General features: G+C 40.4%; 1 protein-coding gene across 3 annotated transcripts in view; it reads right to left on the reverse strand.

Annotated features, from left to right (window-relative positions):
* The window catches only part of LOC121004843 (alpha-2-macroglobulin-like protein 1), a 263,914-nt gene that overhangs the window by 24,497 nt on the left and 225,799 nt on the right, over positions 1–13,618 (reverse strand). For all 3 annotated transcript variants that reach the window (XM_040437234.1, XM_040437235.1, XM_040437233.1), the window contains exons 23-29: positions 13,439–13,522; positions 12,989–13,165; positions 12,529–12,610; positions 9,628–9,784; positions 8,756–8,830; positions 6,512–6,674; positions 5,873–6,078 (exon numbers count right to left, since the gene is read on the reverse strand). In XM_040437234.1, coding sequence (XP_040293168.1) covers positions 5,873–6,078; positions 6,512–6,674; positions 8,756–8,830; positions 9,628–9,784; positions 12,529–12,610; positions 12,989–13,165; positions 13,439–13,522 — 944 coding nt within the window. The remainder of the gene's footprint in view (positions 1–5,872; positions 6,079–6,511; positions 6,675–8,755; positions 8,831–9,627; positions 9,785–12,528; positions 12,611–12,988; positions 13,166–13,438; positions 13,523–13,618) is intronic.

Consider the following 13,618-nt stretch of genomic DNA (forward strand, 5'->3'; position numbering starts at 1 on the left):
ATAAGGCCTAGTAGTGGATATATATACTCTAGATTATTTAGACTTTCCTAAAATTTTGCATATTATTGATTGAATTTCAATTGTCACCAATTTTCTCATATATTAGTTTGCACCATATTATTGTTATTTAATAAATATATATTTTTATTTACCACCGCCTTCTTTTTGTCATCTAACTTAGCGCAGATCACAAGCTCGTTTTAGCTTGGTATTTATGATAATAGATTAGAATCTCCTTCATTACAGATTCTAATTTATTTACATAAATAATAAAGACTGTTAATCAGAGACAGCATAAATATTCCGACACCACAGCATATAATACTTCTCTGGCTGAGGGAACAGAAAAGGACAGAGGCAGGTTGAGGACAGATGAGGGCACAGGGCCTGCTTCGGGGCCATGCAAACTAAGGGTTGTGTCTGACGAACCCACTGACTCTTGGCTGGGGGTGTCTGATGTAAGTTGTGACAAAGTCGAAGATCAAGTCAACCATTCAAGAACCGCTGGGTTGCTGGTCACGACACGACTGCTAGCTGACACTGGGAGCTCAGGCCTCTCGAAGTGACCCCTGCTTCCACGGCCCCTTACTCTGCTGCTAAACATTTAGGCTTCTGCCACTCTCCTATGCACGGCTTGGCACTTCTCTGCCTGACATACTGTTAGATCGAATAGCCAAATATTAGATCAAATATTTTTTTTTCTGCCACTAATACACAGCAAACAGGGCTTTAAAATATCTCACTGCACTGCTAAACTGCAAATAAGCCCAATTTTTTTTCTATTTTTACACAAAAGGCTTTTGAACAGAGAAGTGCAACAATGAAAGGCAAATATATTTGTATTTTGCCAGTAATACACGGCAAACTGGGCTGTAAAATATCTCACAGCATCGCTGAACGGCAATTAGGCCTAATTATTATTTTTTTTACACAAAAGGCTTTTCAACAGAAAGTGCAACGATCAACGGCAAATATATTAGTATTTCGCCAAACTGGGCTATAATATATCTCACTGCACCGCTGAACGGCAATTAGGCCCAATTTTTTTTCTATTTTTACACAAAAGGCTTTTCAATAGATAAGTGCAACGATGAAGGACGAATATACACTGCCTGTCCAAAAAAAAGTCGCCACCAAAAAAAAGCTTTTAGCTTTCATTATGGCACGCATTCGTGGTGCCATTATTTTGATAAGCTTCTGCAATGTCACAAGATTTATTTCAACAATGGCAACGAAGAAAGTAGCCAGTGGCACTCACCAGTGTACTGTATCAAATCGATGCTTTATTCCACCAAAGACATGGCATGGGGCAGACAGACAACTGCATGCACCAAACAGCGACGGACGTTTCGCGCTACATGCGCTTCAACTGGCTGTGTGTCAGTCGTTGTTTCAGTTCTAATGCTTGTTTATGATAGAAGAAAAAATAGTAAGGATGAGGGCTTTCATAAACAAGCATTAGAACTGAAACAACGCCTGATGGAAAGAGGTTATGCAGAAGAATCACTAGATAAAGATATGAAAAAAGTTGAAGAGACATTTTCACAGAGTGCTCTACTCCACAAAAGTGACGATAGGAATAAACAGGTACAGGACAGGAATGTGAGTTCCAGGTTCGCATTTTCCTTTAAATATAGTCCTATGGCTGAACGCATTCGTTCTGTGATATTCAAAAATTGGGATATTTTGAGGAGAGATACGACTCTGAATGAACTCACTGAACGCAAACCACTTATATCCTTCAGGAAAAGCCATACAATTAAGGATAAGCTTGTAAGGAGCAGGTTTGCTCCTATTAAAAGCAATAATTGGCTATCAGAGATGTTACCAAAGGGGAACTTTAAATGTGGAAGCTGTTCACTGTGTAAATAGAACTCCCAAAAAAAGTGTATTCAGTTTGCAGGGATCCAACATAGAATCTCACATATGTGGTATAATTGTTGCTCTGCAATTGCGGCAGATTCTATGTTGGAAAGACAATTAGGTGTATGTTTGAACGAGTAAGAGAACATTTTAATTCTGTAAAGACAGGAAAAGGTTGCCCCAGATTCATAGACCATGTAAGGACTGCTCGTGCAGGTAATTTAGATTGCATCTCCTTCACAGGCTTGGAGACCGTGCCCGCCGCTCCACAGGGAGGAGACAGACACCGCCTCCTCCTGCAGAGAGAAGCGAAGTGGATTCTGTGCACCCAGGCATTAGGTGAACTTGGCTTAAATGATAGAAATGATTTAAGTGTATTCCTCTGATCTGATGTGAGATCGCCGTCCTGATTGGATCACATTTATGTTCTGCATTGGTCTCTATATGTTATGAAATGTTTTTACTGACCCTCTAGGTAGGCGCATTGTTGTTGCCCGTTGTTATGGCAACGTGTAGCGCTAATACCTTTAAAGGGGCGGCGCAAATGGACGTGCTGACACACAGCCAGATGAAGCGCATGTAGCGTGAAACTTCTGCCGCTGTTTGGTGCGTGCAGTTGTCTGTCTGCCCCATGCCATGTCTTTGGTGGAATAAAGCATCGATTTGATACAGTACACTGGTGAGTGCCGCTGACTACTTTCTTCGTTGCGATTGTTCATATATACCTATCTTCTCAGCTGTGCACCACCATCAGTGTACATAAGCAGGAGAACCAGTGGATTTTGCTATACTCTGCTTGTTGTTTGAAATGGTCTGAGTTTGTGCAGCTGTGCCGCCCGTCTCTACATTTGTTTAATTAAACAAGATTTATTTCCATCCAGTGTTGCATTAATTTTTCACCAAGATCTTGCATTAATGATGGTAGAGTCTGACTGCTGCACAAAGCCTTCCACAGCACATCCCAAAGATTCTCAATGGGGTTAAGGTCTGGACTATGGTGGCCAATCCATGTGTGAAAATGATGTCTCATGCTCCCTGAACCACTCTTTCACAATTTGAGCCTGATGAATCCTGCCATTGTCATCTTGGAATATGCCCGTGCCATCATGGAAGTTATTGATGGAATAACCTGGTCATTCAGTATGTTCAGGTAGTCAGCTGAGCTAATTCTTGGAGCACATACTGTTTCTGAACCTAGACCTGACCAACTGCAGAAACCCCAGATCATAGCACTGCCCCCCAAGGCTTGTACAGTAGGCACTAGGAATGATGGGTGCATCACTTCATCTGCCTCTCTTCTTACCCTGATGCTCCCATCACTCTGGAACAGGATAAATCTGGATTTATCAGACCACATGACCTTCTTCCATTGCTCCAGAGTCCAATCTTTATGCTCCCTAGCAAATTGAAGCCTTCTGGTTTCCTCACTGATTAGTGGTTTTCTTACAGCTACACAGCTGTTCAGTCCCAATCCCCTGAGTTCCCTTCGCATTGTGCATGTGGAAATGCTCTTACTTTCACTATTAAACATAGCCCTGAGTTCTACTGTTGTTTTTCTTCGATTTGATTTCACCAAACGATTAAGTGATCGACGATCACGATCATTCAGGATTTTCTTCCCGCCACATTTTTTCCTCGAATACGATGGGTCTCCACTATCCTTCCAGTTTTTAATAATGCGTTGGACAGTTCTTAGCCCAATTTTAGTAGTTTCTGCAATCTCCTTAGATATTTTATCTGCTTGATGCATGCCAACGATTTGACCCTTCTCAAACAGACTGACATCTTTTCCACGACCACGAGATGTGTCTTTTGACATGGTTGTTTAAGAAATGAGAAGCAACTCATTGCACCAGTTGGAGTTAAATAACTTGTTGCCAGCTGAAAGATAATCGCCCATGCAGTAATTATCCAATAGGAGGCTCATAACTATTTGCTTAGTTAAATCCAAGTGTCAACTTTTTTTTGGGACAGGCAGTGTATTTGTATTTCGCCATGCACCATTGAGGGGCAAATATATTTTTCCTTTTTCAACTAATACACACAAAAAGGGCTTTAAAACTGATATCTGCACCATTGAGCGGCAAAGATATTTTTCCTTTTTCCACTAATACACGCAAAAACTGGCTTTAGAACAGATAACTGCACTACTAAGTGACAAATATATTTTACTTTTGCCACTACTACAAGACAAAATGGGATGTAATTTTCGCACTTCACCACACAATATAATGGCAATTTGGATCCCCAGTCAGTGCTTCAAGGTGTAATAGGAATGTTCCTATTACCCAGGCTGTCACCTCCCCGAATGAACCCTGTTCAACAGAAATGCTGTGGAATGATTCCTCCCTATCCTTTCCCTACACCTTTTCTTATAACTTTATTTATTTTTATTACACAAGAAAATATATAAAATATGACAGTACAGAGTATAATAACACAGACAATGCAAACAGTAATAAGTTGACCTGTTCTTCTTTGGGAGCTCCAAAGCTCCCTATTAGACCAAACAGTACATATAACTCAAATTTCCTCCTTGTCTGTTTGGGTTCCTCTTTCCCCTTCCCTAATCAACCCGACCCCCCCCCCCCACCCCAAAATGTATGGTCTCGGGGGACAACGGCTATGGCGTCCTAAAGGAGTATCCATTATCTTCTCCTTAGCTCCCCCCCCCATCCAATCAAGGGCACTCTTATATGGAGACTAATTGTCATTGCTTTTCCTACACCTTGAATAATCTTTCCCTGCACTTATAAATCTTTTTTTAACACAATGATGTTTTTTCTATCACTGTCCCTAGCTCCTGCTGACGTCTCTCCCTGCACTAAGTACACTGGTAAATGGCAGAATCTAAGATGGTTGCGCTATTTTATAGGGCTGTGACATCACAGGGCTGGCTGGCTGCTGATTAGCTGCATGCATGGCATTTTAGTTGATCCCGCCTTCCCAGAGCTCCTTGCCCCATGTCCTCACACGTGCAGCAGCCATTTTAAGAAAAATGCTATTCGTTACCACGAAGCGCGAGGAAAATTCTCATTCGGTGTGAATCAAATTTTTCCTGAAATTCGTAACCAATTCCACTTCGTCAGCTTCGATTCGCTCATCTCTAATGGGCACCATTGATTTTTATTTTTTGAGTGATTGTCTTATGTGGGGGGTCATTTTTTGTGGGATGACGTGACCTTTTCATTGGTACTATTTTAGGGTACATAAGACTTTTTGATCACTTGGTATTACACTTTTTGGAAACAAGGTGAAAAAAAGGCTGTTTTGGGGTATTTATTTTTTTATAGTTTTTTACAGTATTCACCTGAGGGGGCATATAATGTGATATTTTTATAGAGCAAGGTTTTTCCGGATGCGGGGATACCCAATATGTCTGTTATTTTTATTTTTGTTAAGCTTTACACAGTAAATGCATTTTTGAACAGAATGAAATCTTGTTTTTGTCATTGCCATTTTCTGACTGCCCTCACAGACTAACAGGGAAGGCAGCACGATGCCTAAGGAAGGCATTGGGCTGCCGTCCCAGCCACCGGGTCCCCGTTACAGCAGCACGGGAACCCGATGGGACAGGGAGGGAGATCCCTTTACACACCCTGCACATGCCACGGTCAGCGGTGACCGTGCATAGTGAGGGTTAATGCGCCGACATCTGTGTTTTGACCGATGCTGATGCATACATCAGGGCTAACGGGAACAGGTGTCCCCTGCAGCTGACCTGGCAGATGCAGCTCCTGCACCCGCTCAATCACTGCACCGTAGCACTAAGGCGCTGGTCGGGAAGTCACTTCCCGCTCCAACGTACATGTACAGCGCTGGTCAGGAAGTGGTTAATCACACTTAGTAATTTATTTTTTCCCCCAAAATCTTTGAATTCACGTTAAAACAGTCACTGTCAGATGGGTCTGGTAGCGGCTTTCTACCAATCCTCATTGAAATAAACATAAAAGTGCTGCATGTACTGTATGTTAATGGTGGAGTGCGGTTGCTTAGATTCCTTATTTACCTGTGTAGAAGAGAATCCTCCATATGGGTTCTGCTGCTTGCTCAACCAGTTCACAATTTGTGCAGATTTGCCTATATCTGGAACTGGACCAGACAGATATGCTAGAAGCACATAGGAGGTCATCTCCACCTCTGCTGATGGAGCTCTGTACCAGTATGTGTCTTCAGAAGGAGGAGTGGAGTCCCGCTTCCAGTGCAGCTGTCCATCTGTAGGGTGGTTTGAATACACATATAAAGATGAGCGGTGGTACATAGAAGCAGTCTGGCTTACTAACACATAGGCCATCCTCCAAGTTTTTCAACACCTGTGTATCAAATGCAGTGCAACTTAATACACATCTCAAATGCTGCAGATTTTTTGTTTTTGTTTGACAGAGTTTCATATTATGAATCAATTAATAATGTATAGGAATCGATGACCCCTTACTCTTCAAACATTATTCTAAGGAGTAATGTAACCCACTAATGTTAATGGTATAAGGAATATTAGATCTCATGCCATGTATGAATGCAGTCATCCTGTAGCTTCCTGGGTTCATAGAACCTGGTGCTCTGCAATGATACTTTTGCAATTTACAAGATGCAGAAGATTATGCCACATATCATGCTGTATTCTTCAAGCTAAGTATTCACTTCTTACCTCCCCTCACTGCTTTTTCCTCCAGTTTGTCCATTAAAGTTTTCCTGAGTTCATTATCCCCACTCAATGTGAAGGTGTAGGTCAGCAAAGCCTGGGTATATACATTGCTGACATCCACAGAGGCTTTCCTCAGACAGGACAGAGAATTACTCACTAAGGAATTCTGAGAGGAAATAAAATAAAATAAATATTTAATATTTTATTTTTACTAGTTAAAATAGCGACAAATATTTACATGTGGTTTGCAAATTTGTCTCGTTCCGGTATTTGCCACACCATCTCCAAATAATGCTTAAAGGAAGGTTTCCAAGTTCATTATGCTCATCAAATGTCCCTTCCTTGCTTAGGAGTTAGTGATTGTATGCAGGTCATGAAGGGTTAAACAGTCAATATATGGTATCTCTAGCAACCAATGATGAAGAACCTCAATAGAAAGATCCACTAACCAAGGGCAAACATATCCCTTTTCTAATCTATTTTTATGTTCTGAATATATATATATACACTCACCTAAAGAATTATTAGGAACACCATACTAATACGGTGTTGGACCCCCTTTTGCCTTCAGAACTGCCTTAATTCTACATGGCATTGATTCAACAAGGTGCTGATAGCATTCTTTAGAAATGTTGGCCCATATTGATAGGATAGCATCTTGCAGTTTATGGAGATTTGAGGGATGCACATCCAGGGCACGAAGCTCCCGTTCCACCACATCCCAAAGATGCTCTATTGGGTTGAGATCTGGTGACTGTGGGGCCATTTTAGTACAGTGAACTCATTGTCATGTTCAAGAAACCAATTTGAAATGATTCGAGCTTTGTGACATGGTGCATTATCCTGCTGGAAGTAGCCATCAGAGGATGGATACATGTTCTCATTCTGTTTACGCCAAATTCGGACTCTACCATTTGAATGTCTCAACAGAAATTGAGACTCATCAGACCAGGCAACATTTTTCCAGTCTTCAACAGTCCAATTTTGGTGAGCTCGTGCAAATTGTAGCCTCTTTTTCCTATTTGTAGTGGAGATGAGTGGTACCCGGTGGGGTCTTCTGCTGTTGTAGCCCATCCGCCTCAAGGTTGTGCGTGTTGTGGCTTCACAAATGCTTTGCTGCATACCTCGGTTGTAACGAGTGGTTATTTCAGTCAACGTTGCTCTTCTATCAGCTTGAATCATTCGGCCCATTCTCCTCTGATCCCTAGCATCCACAAGGCATTTTTGCCCACAGGACTGCCGCATACTGGATGTTTTTCCCTTTTCGCACCATTTTTTGTAAACCCTAGAAATGGTTGTGCGTGAAAATCCCAGTAACTGAGCAGATTGTGAAATACTCAGACCGGCCCGTCTGGCAGCAACAACCATGCCACGCTCAAAATTGCTCAAATCACCTTTCTTTCCCATTCTGACATTCAGTTTGGAGTTCAGGAGATTGTCTTGACCAGGACCACCCCCCTAAATGCATTGAAGCAACTGCCATGTGATTGGTTGACTAGATAATTGAATTAATGAGAAATAGAACAGGTGTTCCTAATAATTCTTTAGGTGAGTGAATATATATATTTTTTTTTTTTGTGTGGTGCCTATTTACTTTTTAATATATCTACCTATCTGTCATTCTAATTCTGCCTGTAATGATAAGCAGATAACTGCATTAAAGTGATCTGTATATGTCTACTTCTGGATTTTGCCACACCATCACCATAAGATTCATAAAGGGAGGTTTGTAAGTGCATTACCCACAGCAAATTTCCCTTTCTTGCTTTAGGAGTTACTGATTGTATATGCATTAACTGCCATTACCGGCTGTATAGACTAAAAAGTGACGCCTATTATTAGGCTTACTGGCCAGAGCAAAAACTGCTGAATTTTATAAGGGTTTTTAATACAGATATTGACATGGAAAATGAAAAATAACATCAACAAAAATTCTTTAAAAATTTGCGTAACATTTCTAATAACAAATTTCCCTTCTTTGTTCTCTAATGTTTCAGAGCCTGTGAACAGGCTGTAAAAAAAAAGAAATTCATTTGGACCCACTATCCCACAGAGCCCCATAGCAACCACATGGGCTACCTTTATGGTAAATGTCCAACATACTCTCTCCCACTACCTTGGTCCACATTCGGACAGTTAGGTATGGTTTTAGCCCCCTTTTTCTGAACAAATGCAATTATTCAAGAAAATATGGTAATATCTGGCTTGCAGTCAAATGCTTTTTCTTGTCAAGACTTACAAACTTACCTTCACATCTATCCCAGCTTCCAAAAGGGACATAGTAATATACGTAGAAAGTGAAATATCATCTTCTACTCCCCCCTGAAGAACAAAGTAATATGTTTTACATTTTTGTGACAAATCAAGTTATTCGTAATTTTTCATTTATTTATTACCAAAATTACCACTGTGCCAACTAACTGGCTTGGCTTTTGTCTCAACCTAAGGGCCTAGTAGTCCCTGGTATTCACTCTTTACTCCCTGTATAGGGATGTCGACTTTGCTGTAGGGAACCAACCAGGCTGCTTCCTCCTGGAGTAGTCATAGCGTATTTGGCAGCTGATGCATGGGGCACCAACCACCAAGGATTAGGTGACACTCAAAGTCAGGAAACAGGTGTAGGTCAGGGTGTGCTGAGTTTGTGCATATCTGAGAAATTAATCCAAAGTCAGGGCAGACAGAGTTCAAGAGTATCCAATTAATCAGAGCAGGCAGCAGATTATCAGAATTGTTAAACATGCAGAAGTTTGGTACAAGAAAGACAGAATAGCACACTTTCAAAGGTTAACTAGACAACTAGAAACCTAAGCTCTGGCAAGGAATGAGAGGGTAGAGCAGCATTTACAGTATAGCAAAAGCTTATTATAGTGTATTGAAGGTAGCAGAAATGGAAGTAGTAGTTTCTCAATGAATAAAGTTCTTAATATCGATTGACATGGAAGGCCGATGAAACAGATGGTCATAGATCTGACACACCTTTTAAAATAGGTTGTCATTATGAGACACTATTTAACCTCTTTTCATATTCCTTATGTTTGAATTCCTCCTTCCTTTTTACCTATTTTTGCAGTTTGAAATAGATGTCAAATTTTATAACATTTACTCTATACTTGACATACCTTCATGGCATTATTGAAAAGTCTTCCCACACTCCTGAAACATCCGCTGTCTTGTTGGTTATTTTGCAGCCAGGAGAAGGAATGGTTCAGGTGACTTTCATCTATAAAGATATAAGGTCGAGCTTTGCTGAAAGATTTCACCACAAATCCAGTCAACCTGTGGAAACAAATTGGAGATATATAAATGGGCAATTTACACAAGCTTTGTATAGTCTATTATCCTATTCATCATAGACAACTCCTAATATGTGTGGAGATCAGCTGATTGATGCAGGTCCATGTTGGAAGAACCCAGGCAAACACACATTTTTGCTCTACAAAAGCAACTACATGGAAAATGTGATAAGACATTGTGGCTATTCATATAAATGGCCATCTATTTTAATACATGGAGGGACTAGTTTGCCAGAACGAGAGACGCTCTTTATATTGGCTTTCAGCTTTCTGCATTGATGTGTTATGTAAAATTAGCTTTCCTAAGCCTATTTGATGACAGCGGATGTAAAATGTGCAAATATTGACTGGGTTACGATACTCCTCATGCATACTCTGCGTTTTCCATTAAAACATATAGTGCCCCAACCAAGGCCTCTCAGGCAGCCAAGCAATGTTTCTTTGCTCAGCTCCGCTAAAGGATGATACGGGGAAAATCTTATTATGAAAAAGCATTAATTAAACAGTTTGAGGCTACTATCCAAAACTTTGTGGGGAAAGTAGGGGAAAATTGATGTATGAAGCACAAGAACATACAGTATGCATAAATAAACATGCTACAGATAAGCAAATCAATTCTATCAATTCAGAATTCATCCTGAGTTTTCCTTAAAAAAAATGATTTTAACCAGAACACTTTAAATTTGTTTCAGGTCTGCTTTCTTAAGCTTTTTCAAAAATTCAATTCATATCTGAATCAATTCTGGACTAATCAAATGTCCTCCAATTAGCCTAACAATCTAATATATAAAGCTGAGTGTATGTGTGTGTGTATGTCCGCTAAAGGAATCTGCATCGTTGCATTTACAATCACAAAATTTGGCACACAGGTACATCAGGTGTCCGGGAAGGTTTTAGACTAGGTCTCAGCTCTCTAGGATGTACCGTTCGTGAGATATTCCCCAAAAAATGCGTTAGTCAATAGAAGCTTGGTCACATGACCCTTATCAGCCAATAGAAGCTCGCAGGTCCTCCAGCCTTTACATACAGTTTTATTCCAGGTTTCCATAACAACCCAGCCATTTATCTTCACTGCTGTAGGAGAACTTTAAAGGAAATCTGTCACAAGGATAATTGCTATTGAAGTAAAGCCATTGCCTAATAGCACTTAGTACCTTATTTCAAGATGTGCTTTTTGTTCCAGCAATAGATGTTTTTATCCTCTGAAAATCCAGTTTATTTGGTATGCAAATGAGCCAGTAAGGTGCCCAGAGGGGCGTCACTCTTGCAGAATGGAGCCCAGACACGCCCCCTGCCTCAATGTGTCCACCCTCAAAAGACTTAAAACCCTGCCCTCGGGTCCCGCTAAGCCACGCCCCTTATCTGGTTAGTCCACGCCACCTCCTACTCCTGAGCCGACGGAGATTAAAAAAATGAAGGTAAAAATCAACTTCTGTCAGCTGCAGGGGTGGGAGGGAGAGTGACTTTCTCCCTGCAGCTCACACTCAGACAGAACAGTGCTGCTGTCTTAGAGTGAGCTGTTCAAAAGGACACGCCCCCGATCCAGTTAGGCATTGCCCCCTCCCACTCCTCAGCCGACTGAGATTGAAAAAATTAAGTTAAAAATCAACTTCTAGGTCCCGCTAAGCCATGCCCCGATCTGGTTAGGCCACGCCCCTCCCACTCCTCAGTCAACGGCGATTGAAAAAATTAAGGTAAAAATCAACTTCTGTCAGCTGCAGAGGTGGGAGGGAAGGTGACTTTCTCCCTGCAGCTCACACTTAGACAGTACAGTGCTGCTGTCTTAGAGTGAGCTGTTTAAAAGGACACACCCCCGATCCAGTAAAGGCCACTGTTAAGGCGGAGGGCCCCTGTGGAGGTCGCTGTCAAGGGTATAGTTAGCTGTGAAAGTCACTGGTAAAGGGGAAGACTGCTGTAAAGATCAAAGTTAAGAGGGTGGGCTGCTGTGGAGGTCCATGTTCTAATGGACGCGGCACTGTCGGGGGGCAGTGTTATAGGGTGGGGAGCTGTGGAGGTCACTGTTTTGGGGGCGGGGTGCTGTAGATGTCACTGTTTTAGTGGATAGTGTTGATATCTTTTAACGACACAAACATTAAATGAAATAGATTAAATATACCCGAGCAAAGCCGGATACTTCAGCTAGTTGGTATATAAATCTTCCTAGTCTTCTATTTTGTCTAAAAAGCCTCATCTAATAAACATGAGTCTAGAAGAGAGACCCACCCTACCCAATATTCAAATGAAAATGAGGCATGCAATCTAGTTTTTCATTCATAACAACTAGAATATCCCACTTCTCTCAATAAGACATGCAAGTAAGCTCTTCTTCTAGAAAGTCAAAAGAACCATAATATCTCAAGAGAAAATTGTCTTTCTTAGTTGACTGGCCTTGGAGAGAACTCTCTGCTGTGCTCTTTATCATTAGGGACACTGTGCTCTTTATCATTAGGGTTACCCAATTGGCTTTGTTACAATCCAAACTTTTTGCAAACTTTGGGAAGAATTCTAAACCAGTAAAATTGATTTGCTCATCCATAGTTTTCCTCTGTCTCGTTATTCTAATTGCCCACATAATGCCATAGTTCAAAAAAAGAATTAATTACTTGTTGTGAATAGTCTTGTCCTGCTGTGTGTACCAGGACGTGAACTGAAATTCTAAAATTCAGGGTTTCAACATAGCTTAAAGTTTCATGCACAGCAAATATAGGTATAGCCAAATCCACTAACCATGTGTTTCCTTCTTTGTCACTCTTTCCAAAAGCACTGTATGACCCATCATCACGTTTGTAGGTCAGCTGACGCTTATACCCTGTGACAATCAAGAAAAAAAATATAACGTAAAAGCAGTCATAAAAATCTAATCATGCAAACATCTATTAATCGTATTTCTATCTATCTATCTATCTATCTATCTATCTATCTATCTATCTATCTATCTATCTATATATCTATCTATCTATCTGTCTGTCTATCCATTCATCTGTTGATTTACTGTATCTGTAAATTTATCAATCTATCCATTTGACTTTCTATCCATCCATTTGTCTGTCTATCTATATCTTTCATATTTATATATCTACCGTGCAGTCCATAATCTACAGTGTAGGATTCGGATTTATACCTAAACCAGTTGAGTCCATGATAGTCCATAAATAAAATATAATAGTATCAATGCAGAATTTCTTACCGCTCTCCAGGAAATTCTTGGCTTTGCTCAGGATTTCGCTGTTCAGTTGATGAGTCTTCTCCAGATAATTCAAGATGAAGATATTAGGAGCAAAGAGAACCATGTTCTGCTCTCCACATCCATATGGCATGGCCAGAAGACGATCAAGGTTCTGCAAAGCTGTGCCTATGAGATCTCCTGCAAGGTAATAACAAAATGTCTACATTAATAGAATTTTTTTAAAAAAATATGACTATATACATATATATAAGATTGACTATATATACTAAACATGTACAGTATTATCCTATATATGAGAATAGACCCTGTAGTAGAAATGTACCTATAAATACAAGATTGAGGTTGGTGGACATAATAAAAAGTGCATTGAATATTTGCCCATGTGGCCCCAGAATCAGATATTTCTGATGGTGCCACCTGATGAAGAGATCCATGCATTGTAGACCTTACCCAACACTGTTATGTAAGCTCTTTCAGAATCCTCTAGAATATTATCAGGAATCTTCAGAGATATCTCTTCTACTTTAGGCTGGCCTAAAATATAATAAGAAAATATTTTATTAGAGTATTAACTAAACATTGCATTTTTAAAAATGTAACATGCCCATCCAATCGAGTAAACACCATAGT

This window comes from Bufo bufo, chromosome 6 (assembly GCF_905171765.1).
Source record: "Bufo bufo chromosome 6, aBufBuf1.1, whole genome shotgun sequence".
In the NCBI taxonomy this organism is placed as follows: Eukaryota; Metazoa; Chordata; class Amphibia; order Anura; family Bufonidae; genus Bufo; species Bufo bufo.